At 40.6% G+C, this 18,411-nt stretch overlaps 1 protein-coding gene across 1 annotated transcript in view; it reads left to right on the forward strand.

Annotated features, from left to right (window-relative positions):
• The first annotated feature begins 3,255 nt into the window (after positions 1 to 3,255).
• Positions 3,256 to 18,411, forward strand: part of LOC103360792 (cAMP-specific 3',5'-cyclic phosphodiesterase 4D-like) — a 125,006-nt gene continuing 109,850 nt past the window's right edge. Inside the window, exons 1-2 of the mRNA XM_008286687.1 lie at positions 3,256 to 3,400; positions 14,578 to 14,637. Coding sequence (XP_008284909.1) covers positions 14,614 to 14,637 — 24 coding nt within the window. The 5' untranslated portion in view covers positions 3,256 to 3,400; positions 14,578 to 14,613. The remainder of the gene's footprint in view (positions 3,401 to 14,577; positions 14,638 to 18,411) is intronic.

Below are 18,411 nucleotides of genomic sequence, written 5' to 3' on the forward strand. Positions count from 1 at the left end.
GGAGGCCTCTTGTGCAGGCACAACAGTGTTCAGGGGCAGAAATAAACTCGTTGGTCAAGTTAAACTATAGAAAGAATAACATCAACAAAAACATTATTAAATAGAATTATTACAAATAGAAATAGCAAAGGATGCAATTTTATAAGTCTGATTTAAAACAACAGACAGGTGTTTGCTGTAACATACAGGATATATCAGAAAGTTGAAGCCTTTTTAATACAAATTGACTATTTTTTGCTACAACACTTTGTCCTTAAAAACTGTCGACTAACAAGGACATAAAATGTAATAGAAGCAGGGAGACTCACAGCTACTTCCAACAAAATACATTGTCGTTTGTGACCTTATAAATTCAAAACGTGTTGCTTTTATGCTCATAAACTATAATTCTAGCCAGTTAGATTATTTTTACCTTTAATAAGTGAAGGATCTACAACCCACAGAAACAAATTGTGGTATTTCAAAGGTAAGTCAAAGCAAAACTTACTTTCGTTCTGTTTTTTTTTTTTTTAACTAACAATGTTGACACATATCAGCGAATCTTATCTGAAAAACAAAACTGTTCTCACTCATTTAATTTGAAATGTAGTAACTTCAATCATAGTGATGACTGAAACACACAAGAAGAAAACAGTTTCAGGGTGATCATCATGTAACTCAACCTCTCCTGTGTGCATTGTACACTAACTCTGTGTACAATGATGTGTGTGACGTTTTAAATGAAATAAAATTCGATATTCCCTCCCAAAAAATATTGCTTTAAATGTGGTGCATTTTACTTTTCTGAACGAGTAAGCCTTGTTGTTTGGAACACTGCCTCAGGTTAATATTACTCAGCTATCAGGAGAACCACCCAGCAACCTCTTTAACCAGCTATCCGTCATCTTGTCCAACACTTCGACATGTTGAGTTTCCCCTGACAGATGACTCAGACTCTACAGATAAAGCAGGACGTCTGCAGGGCTTGAGGATTACCCAAAAAGGTCACAACCAGTAGGTAATGTGGCCAAACTGGATGAGTGTCTAGATTAGAGTGTGGTCTTGCTGTGTTTGTAGTTGTGGGTGTAACCTCATTACTGAGACTTTGCAAATGAAAACATAAGAGGCGCAGGTAGAGGTCTGACGTGCAGGCCCGACTTGTTTACCTCACATCTGTCAGTATGATTAATACACGTGAAGAATTGTGAGCGTGAGGAAATCTGTCCAGCTGTTGAAGAGAGACACAAAAACACAAATGTGGACTTCTGGTTGATTAGCTTGTATGTAGGAAGTACCTAAAAACTCCTCTCTGTGTACCTTTAAAACGGCTTAGATGTGACTCCACACTGATGCTTCCTTTAAAATGTGCAGCTTTATAAAGTCCCTACTTTTCTCTACACCCAACCCTCCATGCTCCCTCCAGCTTGAGCACATCAGCTCACCTACGACTCTGCTCAAACACCATACTCTGCACTACATAATGACAAGTTGTAGTATTGGAAAATTTCAGACATGCCTTTTCGAAACCAGTTCTGGAGAAGAATGCAGGGTGGGATGGGGATACAGAAAGTCCCACAATGCTAGACGACAGGATTAGTTTGTTAGGTTTGAAACTCCAGGTATTTAAATTTGTTTTTAAGAATGTCATTAGTACACTGAAATTTTGAAGATGGAAGCACTCATCCATGCTGTTCACTCATTATTTTATATATTTTATGTCTTTAAGCTTATAAAAAAAAAACACCACATAGACATGTTAAGGTAGAAAAACCTGATTTGCACCACAGAGGATCTTGAAAACATCATAGATGGTTGGGACATCTTAGACAGTGACTCAAAACATTTGACAAGAGAAAATAAACCTGTGTTTATTACACACAAACATCTGTTTGAATTGGCTTAAAATTGGCTCAAGGGTCAAAAACCAAGATAAATATATATGCTACAAAAAAATCTGTCTACACATAAAATCTCTCCTTTCTTTCTTTAAATATGTTTCTCTATTTGGTTTTTGACTCTTGAACCACTTTCAATTCAAATGTGCAATTTTATTATGTTGTAACATGTATAATGGAAACCATTTTGTAAAAACCGGCTACTGAGTGTTGTCAAGATCTGCTCCAAAAATTATCGGGCCTCCCTGTAAGAGTCCTCTCCACCTTTTGTGAGCAACAGATCTTAAGGAAAGCCAGCAAGGATTCTTCAGGACCCATCATATCTGCTGTTCCCTGCATTTGAGTGGCTCCCCTCTGGATGTTGCCTTTGCTGCCCGGGCTGCCGGACTCAAAGAAGGAGGGCAACTTCTGTTCCTGGAGCTGTCCTCCTTCTAAATGCACAACCATCATTGACCCGCTGACTCCCTGCCAATACCATGTAATATAAAATAATATAATGTAATATTTATGATGTGGTTTATTGGTTTTTTTTTGTTTTTTTTGTTTTTTTGGGGGGGTGTCTTTATATTAAATACTCAGTGAGCTTTTGAATTGCTCCAAAGGAATAAAAAAAAAAGATATTGGAACTAAATTGAATAGAACTGAATTGAATTTAAATGTTTAAAAAAACCCAAAAAACTCTCCCCTACCCTTTAGTGTCTCTCTGTTACCAGAAACGTTCTCTGCCATATATATGTGTGTGTGTGTGTGTGTGTGTGTGTGTGTGTGTGTGTGTGTGTGTATGAAGCGTTCATTTGCAAAAACAGCTAACTCAATTTTTAGATATATTTAGAAAACTTCTTTTCTTTGTTGTTTGCTTGCGATAATATCACTCAAACTGAAGCTGAGTGGATTTGACTCAGTAGAAATGACAAAAATAGAGATAACTTAAGTTTTACTGATATTGTCTCAGGTAGACGATGGGAAAGCAGGTTTTCTGATGGTTTGTGAACTCTCCATCTATTATTCTTTTTGATCTATCAATTCCAGACAAACGGTCTAGAAAGGTGAGTAATACGGAAAATCCAGTAATAGAAAGGCATGAGTGGGCGAACCAACTGATAAACCTGTGAGTCAAAATGGAATGACAGATGTCAAACAATCCAACATAATAAAGGGTGTGTGTGTGTGTGTGTGTGTGTGTGAACGTCCAGGTTGAGCAGCGACGCTTTCACAGACCTCGTGTTCTCGGTAGTAAACTTGTTTACGTCCCACCGTCGCTCTTCCGGTCATGTGACCCAGCCGCCGACGTCACACCCACGGCGGGGCACGCAGCGCTGTGGCTGCAGAGTTTGAAGTCTAAGTACTCACTAACCTGCAGCAATAAAAATGGGAAAGGGCGATAAGTGCAGCAGCATTACCTGACAGACACCTCCAGCGTGTTCAGCGGCATTTCCCTGAAGGAGCAACCTGCGAGAGAGCGACAGACAGACAGAGAGAGAGAGAGAGAGAGAGAGAGAGAGAGAGAGAAGACGCCGGTCTCTGAGGTGAGTCTTAAAATTCACCTCCAAACTCTCAAACTGGGATCTGATGCGCTCAACAGTGGCAGCTCTACCTTCTGATATGAACAGCTTTCCTGAAAGTTGGTTTATATAGCTGCTCCTGGGAGAGGAGATTTAGAGAGAGAGAGAGAAAAAAAGAAGAAGCAGATTTCACTATGAAGCTTGATGTTGAGACAAGAAGCCTGGCTGTCAGTCAACAGTGATTTGGCCTGATATTAGTGAATGTCACACTGTCAGCTGCTTCCCTGTTTCTGTCACCTCTCTGTATGTTTTTTTTTCCCATGAACCCCATGTAAAAAAAACTTTTTCCATTGTAGTCATGCTGCCACATGGACTCGCCCTGCTGCAATATTTGTATAATATCCTGTCAAGTGTTTATCATAGGATCAGTGCAGCAATCAGTGGTTTCTCGTCCCCGTTGCATTTACGTTGTAATTGTGAGCAGTGCAACTCCTGAATAATTCGTGAGCAAACCAACATGGAATGTATTCCCCCAAAATATTTATGCATTCCCTCCTCTTGCCTTTATCTCCTTCCTTCCTCTATATCTGCTTCCTTCATTCTGCCTCCATAACCCCCCACACGGACAGTCGCTTCAAATGGACTCGTTTATTTCTTCATTTGTGTCTTATGTCGACTGAAGGGCAAAAGTGTTGCCTAATGCACTGTTATCGTGTTTATCACCCAGTTTCATTGTGCGTCTTCTTCTCTTTATGACTCCCTTCTTCACGCTCAAACAGATTTTCTGGAAAATGTTTGACAATTAAAATAAACCACATCTGCTGGTGAATTCATGTTTCAGCATGCAAACATTTCTCTGTGTTTTCCTGTTCAGGTCCTGACTGGGACTGTTTTTAGCCTCTTTTTTTCTTTATATGTGCTTCATCCACCTTTTGTCTGCTACATGACACGTGTAACTGGGTTTGCTTTGACTTTGCCATCCAGGTCTGGTCAGGTTTAGCACCTTTTTTTTAAACTTGCTTTGCTCAAAATGAGTTGAATGACGCGGCATGTGGATTCACGCACACCAGCACGCAAAGAAAAACAGTGGAAAATGATCAAATATAATAGTTTTGAATTAGAAAAGTCTCAGAGATGTTGTTTTTTGCCAAGTTTAAAAAAACAAAAAACATTTAAAACCATTGCATTCATTAAAAGACATGCAAAATGTCTTTGGTCAGTGGGTTTACATGAGCATACCTCTTAAGTAAGCGTGCCATGATGAAAGTAATGCTGCCTCTAATGTTTTGGCATGTTTCTGTGAGAATATTTTTGTCAGTGATTCCATCCTTCAGTTGTAAGGTTTCCACAGTGAGATATATGAGGCAGTTTTCCTCTGTACCTGCTGAGCTTGTCCTCTGCACATACAGCAGAGTTACATCATTCCACACTCGGCCTCCTGCCGTTTCCTCCTTTGATTCCAGTCGTTTCGTCAGACCTGTTTTCCCTGCCGTGGGAAACTTTGGGAATTGACCAGTGTCATCACTTTTTTTACATGGATGTCCGTCCTCCCTGCGTCCATTAGATGGCGGTCTGCTCCAGGGCTGAGCTGCCTCCTCCTGCCCTCTCCATCCATCACCATGTCAGGCTGTTTGATCTGCAAACATTTGCAGCGCCAGTGCCTAAATCTGCTTTTGTCCGCCTGCATGACTCATTGACAAAAAAAATAGTTGTGTCTTGTCCCTTCCTCAGAAATCACTGGTGGGAAGAAGAAGAGAAATCAAAAAACAACAACCTGGGCTTGCATTGACAAGTGACAAAAATGTAGATCTCATTTATCTGCAGCATTTTTTCAGTTTAGTGTAATTACTATTCTGAAAGCTGGCTGAGGCTTTGTGCCGTCCTGCCACAGAAATTATACCATTTGTCAAAGCTGTTCAGTTTTCAGATCGTTAGTGTGTGTGGGAGGATTTGTGTTACGTGTGTTGTGAGGACTTAAATCTGTTTGTACATCGTGATGATTCGCTTCACTTTTTGGGACAAAATGCAAGTTTCCGTAACGTTATTCATTAAGTTTTAGGTTAAAGACATGGGTAAGGGTACATTTGCAGGAACTGAGTCAGAGTTAGTAGAGTTATGTCGTCTGACTTGACAGAAAGGTGGTCTAACAGGATGCACTGGAGGTTTGAGGTTTCAGCCTTAAATGCAGCGCTGCTGGTTTTGAAAAGAAAGAAAGAAGAAAGTGTTGTAGAAAAACAGCAGTTTGAATTTTGGGGGAAAAAGACATTCTGTTTTTTCATTAAACCTGATAAATGAACATCAATCAAATATCTGTTCTTTCTGTCAGAAACGAGAGTTAATGACCTGTTAGCTTAGGTTAGCACAGAAACTAGAAATGGGGCAAACAGTTAAAGTTGCCCTGTCCATAGTAGGGCAGTTACTGATTGTTTGGTAATTGAATCATTGTTGTTAATAATTCAACTGATTTAAAATATATAAACTGATAAGGCGAGCAACATGCATGACAGCAGCTCTTTTGATGTTTCAATTACTGGCGCGGTGGTTAGCACCGTTGCTTCGCAGTGAGAAGGTCGCCGGTCTGCGTCCTGGTGAGGACACCCGGGATCTTTCTGCGTGGAGTCTCCAAGTTCTCCCTGTGCAGCGTGGGTTCTCTCTGGGTTGTCCATCTTACTCCCACAGTCCAGAAACATGCTGAAGTTAATTGGTGATTCTAAATTGTCCGTAGGTCTGAATGTGAGTGTGCTTGGTTGTCTGTCTCTAAGTGTAGCCCTGTGATAGACGGGTGTCCCCTGAGTCGGCTGGGATAGACTCCAGCAACCCTTGTGAGGATAAAGCGGTGTATGGATAATGGATGGATTACTGTAGTAGTGTGACTCATTGAATCTTGGCTGCGTTTTTCATTTTTAGTATTTTCGAAATCCGACAGCAACCCTCAGGCAGCACCGTACCACACTGAAAGTTTAAAGTCTTACAGAGGATTTGGATCGTGCAGTAAAGCAGCCCTTGAATATATTTTTTTCCCATTGAATTTACCATTTTAATTACAGCACTGGCCTCCCTGTGCACAAACGTTCTCCCAGAACAACATTCCTCTCATTACTTTGAGGAAACAGCGCTGCGTACATTATGACTTAGCTCCCAATTTGAGTGTGAATGGTTTAAAAAACACAATCCAGTCAGAGGGTTTTCTCTCTCTCCCTGTGATGCATTACATTCTGTAAAGCAGAACAGTCAGACTATGTGAGACTGATCCTGTAGCAACTCAAGGAGGTGGTCGCTTGACAGTGTGCAGTCCATGCTGGTGCAAAGAAACAGGAGAATGTTAAGTGTGTTCTGTGGTGGTTAGTTTAGTTGTGCTGTGGTTGAATGTTGATTATTTGATGGATGAGGTGACTGTGAGCATTGTCAGTGCTCACATCAAGCCACCAAGACAGAGACTTCAGTTGCTGTTAATGACCTCCAGCCGTTGTTCAAGTAGAAAAATCGAGTCCAAATTTATTGTCACATTATTCCTGCAGCTGTGTGGCCGTTGTAAGTGAGCTGATTCTGTGGCAAACACCTGGTACATATTTAAAAATGGCTTTATTAGCACACGGATAAACATGCACTGACTGTACTTCATTCTTTTAATGATTCATCAAATATTTATTATTAATGTGGCTAGTTATCTTTATGTTAAATTGTTTAAAATTTGCATCCAAATCCCAAATTCCCTGAAATCCAAAATAAATTATGTCTTCCAACCAGCACCTCTAAAATGTACTTATTTATATCTTATTTACTGAAACTGCACACAATTAAAAAAACAACGCAGTGTGGTTTTGTAGCAACTACTTCTTGTTCAATATTCTATTTAAAAAATGACGACATATGTATAATAATATTAATGATTCTTAGGAGTGGTTGTGTGTGGAAGTGTGTGCATGTTTGTAGTTGGGAATCACATTTTCTCACAGCGTGTTTCTGGTGTTGTAGGTCTTGAACGTTGCTCATGGCCTTTGCGGGTCTTATCAGTCTGGATTCTAACAAGTCTGTCTGTTATCTGCTGTGCGTCACTGCAAAGACGGCATCAGAAGACGCCTTGGGTGTTCACTTTACAACGGCTGATAGGAGAATTTCAGAAGAACACCGCTGGTCAGATTGTTAATCATTACCAGCCTCGCTGTGCCAGAGTTGGGGGTTCAACTCACGCTGCATGTAAACTTTTGAATGACTGCAGCAAGTACAGTCGTCACTCAATAATCTGACACTAAATGTAAAACCTTCTTTTATGTCGGATAGCAAGGCTGTCAGATTGTCAAGACGGAGGTCGAGATACAAGGAGGGCTTGATGCTGGAAGGATCATTTGTTGTTAATTATTGTTCATAGTTGTTATAATAACTAGTAGGGCTGGTCCCAATAGCACTTTCTGCTCTCTGGATATTCAGGCCCAAGTAATGATGAATATCTGAATATTCTGCGCGGTCGGGGAAAACTCCAACCCGGGGCAACCCCCCGAACGGGGGGAAAGGGGCCGAAAGCAAAAGCAAAAACGGTGCCAAGTTAAGGTAACAAACCCAACTCCGGTTCCAACAACCGGAACCGGGGCCGCCCCAACAACCCGGGTTAACTCCGGAAAAAACGAACAAGCCCCCCGCCGGGGAACGCGGCCGGGCCCCCTCCGCGCAAGCCGGAAAACTTTAGGGCCGAAGAAAGTCAAAAAACAAAACAAAGACAAAGCCCAATTAAATAAAAATGTGAACGAACTCGCAAAAAAATCGAATTTCTCAAAAAAATCCTCATTGAGCATTAAGTCCTGCAGTGTGAACGTAGCCAATCTGTGGGATTGTTCAGTCAGATAATACGCCGTCATCCTGATTGGTGACATAAAATGTCATGTCGGAATCGGAATCCAAGGCTGTCGCTATGTTAAGGCTGTTTTTTAATGGCTTCCGTTCATTTTTCCTAACAACGTGTCGGATAGCAAGGTTTAGGATTGTTAAGGGTCAGATTATCGAGTCATGACTGTATAGAAATAGAATAGATGGCATACACTATTTAACACATCATGGTGCCGGCCGGTGTTTAGAATGTGCAATATCAATACTTCAGCAAACAGAGACACGTTTTTAACACTGAAATTAACTACAAACAACACATTTGTATATCTGTAAACAGACACGAAAAAACAGCATCCTGTATATTTGTCTAACAGCAGCTGTATGCACTTTTCAGCATGTTTATCATGAAGACCTGAGTGATTGACCTTCCTAATCCACCTGCCATTAATGAAGCAGTAATTAGACATTCATTAGGATCTGAACCCTCGCCAGTTAGGCCAATAAGTAGGCATTGCAGAAAATCACACACGTAACTAATTACTTTAATTAGCATGTACAACACCAGTATCTCAGTTACAACTATGGCTCAGCTGGTCGAGTGGCTTGTCCACTAATTGCAAGTTTGGCAGTTGGATCCCAAACCCCTCCACGTGCCAAGGCGTCCTTGGGAAAGACCCTGAACCCCAGGTGTTTCGCAGAACTACGGTTAAAAAGATGCTATATAATTGCAGACCATTTCCGACTACATGTGAAGCAGCCATTAATAAAAGTGTTAAAAAACATCTGAGGGGTCAAAATGTCCTCAGTAGTTAAAAAACACTTCAGACAGGTTTTTTTTGCCTGTGATGGAACGCTGCTGAGGAACTCGTCATCCTTGAAGCTAAATGTCAACTCGCATCAGAGAAAAGGCAGGCTCTCGCCATTTCAAGAAGTGGTAGATTGCCTTTAAAAAGCTGACCAAAATTTCATAGTCCTGTTTCTGCACTGCGCTGCCAAAAAGCATCTTCAAACTGTGAAGAGTTCTGATCAGAAAACCTCTGGCAGAGTGTAGTGGAGCATTAAAGGGGCCATGAGAAAGCCTGTTTTATCTTGGAGGCAGAAGAAAGAAACAATACAGCATTTTATTGAGTTTCAAAAGATTCAAAAAGGACTCATCTACTGTAGTTTAAATTGGAAGTGATCATAACTCTGTCAAAGCAGCATAATTCTCCAACTCTGAGATGTCAACAATAGGCTTAATTCAGAGAAGACACTGTGATTTGTCATACAGTTGTAAAGTGGAAGGAGCTATTTCGGGTTTCCCTTGTTCTGAAAGTAAAAGTCCCATTCATTTCTCCTATAGACAGTCAGATGACTCACACTCGGAGCACTTCTGCATGGATGGGCCTGAAACTCTCAGTTGAATCATCACTCAAGTGCAAAAAAAAAAGAGAAAAAAAGGGAAAAATGGTTTTGTGAAAAAAAAAGCTGATGATTTTTCATCAAAAACTTGGGGAGACTTTCACTTTGACTAAGCAATCAACACCATGGCTGAGCATTTCAACCTTTATGCTGCAGCATACCGATGACAGATCAGACAAAAAGACAGATTCAGTCTCCAGAGTCTCATATGTAAAAAACCTAAAGAACCAATACTGTCAACTTGCAGAGTTTGATTTTCTGTAACCTTATTCTTCTCAGAATCTTTTTCTAATCTTACTCCAATATTATAACTTTCCATTGTGCAGCATTGAGCAACTTTGCAGTGTTTGAGCGGAGTTGTAGGTGAGCTGGTGTGCTCGACCTGGGGAGGGCTGGCTATGGTGGGAGAGGCACTGGCTGTAAAGATCTGCATTTTTCAAAAGGAAACAACCATGCAGAATTACATCTAAGTTATTTTAATGCATGAAGGGATTATTTTCATGGAAAAACTTCTAAATCGGTAACTTAGATGATTTTTTTATGGGTTAAGTCAACAACCAGAGGGACTTTAAAAAGCTCTGACATGCACTAATGACAGATGAAAGCTAAGGTTTATAATATCCTCACAGTCTGCACCCAAAAAATATTCTAATTTTTTCCCCCACATCAGTACAACTTGCATAATTTTAATGAATTATTGCTGCACATTTTGTTCACAAATTGAATTCTGAAGTGTTTTAATATGCAGCTACTCTGATTTGTGCCTCTGAAGGGTTTCTTCACTGTAGCAATGGCCACCCAGAGTCATGTAGTGTTTGTAGCCAAGCCAAACCGACCAACAAAACAGGATTTCCTCAGAAACAAAATGGAAATTATTAAATTCAACAGAAGCCTGTGTTTCTCTGTTTAATAATACAGAGGACATTGTTCTTGAAACAGGAATACAGCATGGGGGGAAAAAAACCCCATCTGTAACCGGCGGCCCCTCCTGCTTCACAGCTCGGTAGAGGGAAGGTGTTACCAGTCACATTAATTACAGCTCTGTTTTCTTCAACAGGGAGCCAGTATTCAACATATCCGCACCCTGATTATTATTCTGTTATTTACACCAGTGCTTTTTCTGCTGTGACACATCAACATGTCTGTAGTGGAAAAGATCTGTAAAATGTTCAGGTGTGCATCGGAATACAGATAGGAACAGATGATAACGCAGTGCATGAATTTTGTTATTCAAATAACAAAGTAGCTCAAAAGAAAATGAGGTTAAAAATCACACTGAAAATACCTGGATCATGTTTCTTTGAGCCTCGCTGCTTTGCCCATGGCCCATTTACACACAGATTGTACTGTAGCAAACAGAAAAGCCAACATCAGCGAACACATAACTTCCTTGGCAGAGATAAAATCTACTGGGGCCTTTAGACATGTTGCGTGTTTCCCCTTGTTTATTAAATTTTGGATCCAACTATCAAGCTATTGACCGTGCAAACCCAAAACCCTGACATCATTGTACGTGTCCTGAAAGAGTTTTTTGTTTCTTACATTCTGTACTTTCCAGTCTTTCTCATTTATAAGTTTGTGCACGTAAACACCACATCCTACGTGTTTAATTTAATGCGTAATTCCACATCTCAGATTTGAAAAACTCGACCGTGCAGCCGAGGACCTGCCTCCAGCATGTGAACAGCAGGTCCTGTTTGCTGTCGGGTTTGGTGAGCGGTGCAAGCTGCTGGTCCATGGAGACACGGCGTGTTTTGTCAGCAGCACGACAGCGATGAGCAGCATGCATGATTTATAGGGCCGCTAAACGTGTGTGGAAACAATGAAAATGTCACACTGCCTTTAATAAAATGCTAAAAAAACGTGGCAATATAGCCGGCGACGCAAGAGTGCAGCAGTAGTCATGCATAGATGCAGATTCACTGAATGCAAAAGCGAAACACGACGATGATTTTGTTTGTGAGGATGACGAGTCCAGACATCATACATATTTGAAAAGGCAATATGCAGTTTATTTTAAGGCCGAGATAAGCCAGCAAAAAAACAACTTGGTGGGACATGTTGCTTGACAGTGTGTGAAATTAAAAGTACTTATGTTTTTCTCAACCTTGGAGCTGAGTGAAAATACCTCCGACAAAGAGAGGCTGGAGTTGTGAGCGTATATAAATATGAAATAATGGCACACATATTCAGACAGTCTGTCCTCTCAGGCATTCATAGTGTTGCACTCAGTTGTTTATATGAAATGTCATAGAAATCAGATGCGTTTAAAGTGAAAGATAAGATTGGGTTCAATCCCTGGCTCTTCAAAGCTCCACAAAGCTGACCAAGAACAGCATGAATGTTGGATCGTCGGCTTTGAAAAGTCACAGTCAGACTAAAACCCTCAATACTGATGTCAGAAATGTGACCATGTGATAAACGCTGGGCTGCTTAAAGATAGACATGGGTGAAAAATGGCAAGAGATTTGCAAGAGATGTGTTAGGGTTCAGTCTGATAGGGATCCAAAAATGCAACAAAGGGTTAGGTGGACAGAAAAGAGGGATTTATTCAGGGCTGCAGGGAAACAAGGGACACCAGGAAGCACGTGAGGGAAGCTGAGTGAGGGAGGGAAATCCAGGTGAGGCTCCACGAGGGTCCGGGAGGCAGAACCGCAGAGGCTGGAGCTCGGCTGCAGAAACTAGGCCGGGGAGGCGTTGATCCGATGGAGAGGTTCTGGCAGAAAACGCAGACACAATAGAAGTAAGACAAAGCGAGATTCTCAAAGCACAAAGTTTCTAAGTGAACTGGCTGGCCTGTTACCACTGGAGGGAGCACAGGTGGAGGCAGGCTTTATCCAGTGCTGATTACTGACGAGCCTCAGGTGTGGAGGAGTGAGTGAGACCTCGCCCATCCAAAAACCCCGCCCAGCCTGAAACACACTTGCAGCCACCAGAACACAAGCGGAAACACTAAACCATGTCTTACAATAAAAACACAAAAACTCGGATCACCACAAGATGCTTTAAACTCTGTAGGTGCAAAACTTCAAGACTAACATTCAGTAGTTGCAAAAAAGGTACAAATATGTAATAGAAAGATGCACATGTGCATTGATCTGTCTTAATCTGGAACATCTCATAAAGGTGTATAAGCATATTTTCAATCCCACAATGAGTGGAAGTAAATAAATTCCAAATGAGCTTTTTGTAAATAAAAAGCAATTGTTTCTTGTTTTACCAGGCGACCTTTCAGTGAAAAAAAAAGGCAAAGAAGAAGGCAGCTGTCTGTTTGTAACAACCTGTTGATTATTAGTCAGTCCCACATACCTGCAAACCGTCATCGACAGAGTTACTGTAAATCACCACTCAGTGACAACCATTGTGAAGGGAAGTGTTTTACCTATAATGTTCTTATTAAAAGAATACAATCAAATTAAAGACAGCACGCTCATGTATACATTTGAATATTAGAGAAAAATCTCTGCATCAGAACTGAAGATATGAGTTCTGTAAATGTTTCTATCAACTTGACTTTCTTACTTTGTTTACGCCTCGATAAATCACCTCCCTCTAGAAAAACTGATTGTGGTCTCAAGCAGGTAGGAGTTGTGTGTATTCTCATCATGATGTTTCATAAATGCCGGCTTCCATCAATCAGCCGCATCATTAAAACCACTGACAGATGAAGTGAATGCCATTGATCATGTCACTGCAATGTAATGTTCTGATGGGAAGTCTGGCATTCATGTGGATGTTACTTTGACACGTACCACCCATCTAAACCCTGTTCAAGACCAAGCACACCCCTGCATGGCAACACACTCCCAGACAGCAGTGACCTAGCATCCTGCCACACTATGAAGTGACTGAATTAACACGACCAAGAGTGTAAAGCTTGGACCAAACCTCCAAACTCCCCAAATCCCATCCTGATTGAGCATTGGTGTGGTGTGCCAGAACATGCCTGATCCATGTATACCTACGGGACCCAAAGGATCTGCTGCCAACGTCCCGATGCCAGACACCACACAACACCTCCAGCTGTCCTTTGGCAGCATGACACAACATTAGGCAGGTGGTTGTAATGTTTTGTTGGCCGATCATGTATGTGTGTGAAACGGAGGATGCAAAATATCATTCATACGTCTTGCTGGAGATCTTGTGCTACTATCAGAATCAACAGCCAGTTGTGTTTTTGGAGACTTTGCAGTGGAAGAGGAGGACACCACAGAAAACAGTGAAAAGGCTGGATGTGTGCTGAGTTAGCACCACGTGACGAGGAAAGAGTTTAAAAAGCAAAGGTCCATCTGATGTTACAAAAGCAATGGTGTTGATAGGTCCCTAAAAAAAAACCCAAAAAATTAAAAAATGTTTTTGTTATGAACTACATGTCTGATAACCTGAAAGTTTGGAATAGTAAATGTAAATAAAACTGTCATTGTGACAGTTTCTATGTAGAAATAAAGCTGAATGGTACATTTCACTGTTATGGCCTGAAAGGAAATTTAATAAGCCAAGTGTGTTTTAAATTTCTGTTGACAAACAGCAATAGTTTCAACAGATCAAACCGACTCTTCGTACACAAATCTGTGGTTCGGCGCTCCACATCCTGTCCCCCTGAGCTACTGCAGCTTGTAACTGACAGAAATACAGTCAAAGCGGGGCAGCAGTATGATAATCAACACGAAAAATACCAGAAAAGGATCATGTTTGTTTGATTTGTGTCTTCGAAATGGACGTTCGAAGCAATCGAAGTACATTTTGAAAGTGATTCTGCTTTCAGGCTGGGAAATTGCACTTGAATGCTAGAAATCTGTAAATGGTGACACCTTTCCCATCGAGAAATAACACAAAGTTTGTGTTCATCAGGGTCAGGTGGTCTTATTTGACCTTAAAGCTGAACCCCTCCTGATTAGTGGACTACACAATGATGTAATAATGCAGGCTGAATGTCATTTTAACTCTGTTTTCTTTATTTCTTTCTTTCTTTCTTTCAGCTGCTGCCTTGCTGTTGCAACAACTAACCAACATCAATGTCTCGGTTTGAGGCCAACAAGGTGAATGTCCTCCCTTCTCACACACACCCTTTCTACCTGCCTTATCAAGTCTGTAGTTGACTTCAGCGATAAGTAGTGTGTGACATCCTGACGTGACTCTGACTGTGCGGCTGTGCGTCACATCGTTCCTCCTGGTCAGATGATGACTGGGTTGGACTTGGACTGGCTCATGGTCATAAAAAAAACATATCTTTGCCTCGGGGCTTTGTTCACAGTTAAAAAAGACGCTTGGGACAGTTGCACACACACATATGCATACGCACACAAAGTTAATGATCAAACTGTGATTAGGTGTGCATAGAAAAGTGAGAAGCATTTCAAACTTTTTATGCGGAAAGATGCGCTTTAGCATATAAATGAAGAGAAAGGAATATCAGTGGCTATCAGTAGCCTCAGTTCTTTCACCTAAAAGATCCAAAAGTTACAGCATTGAACTCTCTTGCTGGACACCAACAGGTCATCCTCAGGCGATAACAGCATCCAATGAAGACTTTTGCATTTAAGGCAAAGTTCACACCTCTTTGAATTGGACTGAATATTAACCTCATTTAAATGACACGTTTTTACATTTGCTACAAGTTTCTGTGCAGTATGTTTTAGAACTTTTTAAATGAAGAAAATGCATCTGTATTTGTTTGCTTTTCTGAAGCTTTATAGCCTGTTTGTGTGTAGAACACCAGCAGCTGCAAAAGTTAGTTTAAAAAGTGGATATTCATCAGAATGCAACCTCAATCTGATTACTGCTTAGTGCCCACTGTAACTTTATTTCTAAGCTTATTCCTCTCCTTAAACAATGATACATCAAATGATATTTGGTTTTGATGGAGGAGGAGTGACTGCATGACAAACCTACAGATCACCTGAATCTGCAGCTTTACACAGTTTTAAAAAGACTTGCAGCAGCCACTGTTTTCTGTGGCAGCCCTGAGAGCTCAATTGACAAAACACAAGCAAATACACAAAATAGAAACGAGTTATTTAAACATCTTCATCAATTTGACAAAACAGACATTTTGAAAAATACTTCTAAAATGACTAAAGTTGGAAAATCGATCAGTCATAACATGTCATCTGTATTATGACATCTGGATTATTTACAGCTCAGTAAACTGCGTTATCCTAAGGGATGCTTTTAATAATTTACATTATTTAAATATTATTTTGTAAATACATTGAGGAAACTATGTCTAATTTTATTGATAATGTTAACTAAAAAAAAGCAAACAAACAATCGCGTTAGCTTCACTGACTTCATGGCAACGAGAGTGTCCCATCTGTGTCCGTCACTATTTAGTGTTTTTTCTCCTTAATGCTGTGCGTGAGTGGTGAAACTCCTGGAGATGTTTTCTTGATTTGCTTGCGTTGTGTTTATTTTCAGTATCTTTAGCTCCGTTAGCAGCAAAACCCCACAGCACACAACCTGCTCAGCACCAAACCGTAGGCAGAGACAGAACATTTCTCCTAAATACCATAACACCAAGAAGAAAAAGGGAATTGTAGACTTAAAAGTCACTATTTCTGCTCATAACTAGCCCTTAATGCTCCCCAAAAAAATCAGTTATTGCAGATTGAACTTCATTTTGCTTTCAAAGAAATCCCCATCCACAGAAGTGTTTTCCAAATCTGTTCTATACTTACGAGAACGTGCAAAAGTACAATCTATGACGACGGATAATGAAACATAAATCAGAGCTCTGAAGTCTGTGTGATTAAAAAAAAAAACGTTCAATTTTCACCGTTCCCACAAAAAAAGCCATTATGAGGCACTGACAGCTGAGAAAAAAAGGCCTTGATAACAGTGTTTTTTGTGGATAGAAGTACAACAGAGAAAGCCCGATTTGAAAAACTCTTTGTGCACATGGCTTCAGTGCGGCTCTGTCGCTGCCTCTGAGCTGCATGCAAAATTCAACCACTCCTTCCCAGAATAAAGATGAAGTCCATTGTCCAGCAGGTTGAGGCCGACGGCTGCCCTGTCTGTCGGAGGTTTCTTCCCATTAAAAGAGAGTTTTTTCTCCCCGCTGCTGCTGAGTGATTACTTCCCAAGTAACTAAATCTTCTTGTGCAGAGGATGCTGTGAGTTTCTTTCTGTAATAATGTTGTGGTCTGTAAGCCGACAAGCAGCACGTATCTGTCTCCTTTATCGGTTTCTCTCCATCACCATCACATTCATATCATCTCTCTGTTGTCGTTCTCGTCTGTGTTGTGTAACTGTTGAACCCACAGTCTGCAAAACTTGCAGTTTACAAAACTCACCGTATGTAAAACGTACAGGGTACCTGAATGTTTGAGGGCGACCTTCTAGATCTTTCTAATAACGTGGTAGAAAATATTCGCTGTAAATGAAACATCACATGGTCCCCATCTGAACACTGAATTTGTTCAGTTGTCTCAGAACAACACACGTAGAGAATTCATCACATTATTTACATCTTAAATGCATTTATTGCTTCACGTTGTGTTTAATTTTCACTCAACGTGAGCATATTTCAGTGTCATGCTTTTTGTTTTTAATGCATGACTGAAAATGAAAACAGTCAATAAAGACTGTTCATGAACAGGGACACAAATAAAAATACAAATGAAAGAACTAAATGAACAATAACAACAAAACCAGCAAATAAACAATGAATGAAAAATGAAAACTGTAAAATATAATAAAACTAAAAACAATAAATGAAAATGTAAATATGAACAATAAATGAAAAATGAAAACAGTAAAATATAATAAAACTAAAACCAATAAATGAAAATGTAAATATGAACAATAAATGAAAAATGAAAACAGTAAAATATAATAAAAACTGAAAACACTAAATATAAATGAAAATTGTAAAATATACAAAAAATTGACAAAACTCAATGAAAACTGTAAAATATAATAAAAATTGAAAAAACTAAATGAAAATGAAAACTGTAAAATATAATAACACTAAAACCAATAAATGAAAATGTAAAAATGAACAATAAATGAAAAATGAAAACAGTAAAATATAATAAAAAACAATGAATAAAAATGAAAATGAAAATAGAACTATGTACAACAGCAGCAACCTCCAGCCAGCAGATGGTTGCTGCTCAGTTCAACCGTCCAGCTTCAGGGCAAAGTGGCGTCACTGGTGAAACAGCAGCAGCACACTTTGCCGATCCGCCTCATCAGCCTCCTGAACAAGCCCTTTTTCTTCTTTCTCGGGGTCTCAGCTACGATCTCTGAAAATCACAAAGAACCATGATGAGAGTTTGTTGTAAACTAAAAGCAGAAGTGCACCGGAAGAGCTTCAGAAAGAAACTAACCAGGCTGGATGCTGGCTGTGTCCTCGTCCTCCACCGTTGCAGACACACTGATGGGAGGTGAAGCCGAGTCCTCAGCAGGTGTCACAGTCACTTCCTCTGCTGTTTCCTGCTCATCTTCCAACTTAATGGAGACGGTGTCCAGAGCAGGAAAAGCAGGCTCCTCATGATGTTCTTGAGCCAGTGTTGGGGAATCTTGTTCCACCAAGTCCTCACAAACTGTTTCTGGAGGACTTAAGGCTCCATCTTCACCAGGCGTGACTTCAGACTCCTCCAGCGCAGCAGAAACACTTTCTACAGGAGCTGAAGCCGTTGCCTCGTGAGATGCTGGAGTCACTTGTGGCTCTTTGTTGTCCTCTGATGTCCCAGAAACAGTTTGAACTGGCTCCTCATGAGGAGTTGTGACGTGCGGCTCAACAGTCTCCGGTGACGAGGACTGCTGAGCGAGGATCGGTTCGGCCTCCTCCGTGTCTGCCGACAGCTGCT

The sequence above is a fragment of the Stegastes partitus genome, unplaced genomic scaffold (assembly GCF_000690725.1).
Source record: "Stegastes partitus isolate 25-593 unplaced genomic scaffold, Stegastes_partitus-1.0.2 Scaffold464, whole genome shotgun sequence".
NCBI classification, from domain to species: domain Eukaryota; kingdom Metazoa; phylum Chordata; class Actinopteri; family Pomacentridae; genus Stegastes; species Stegastes partitus.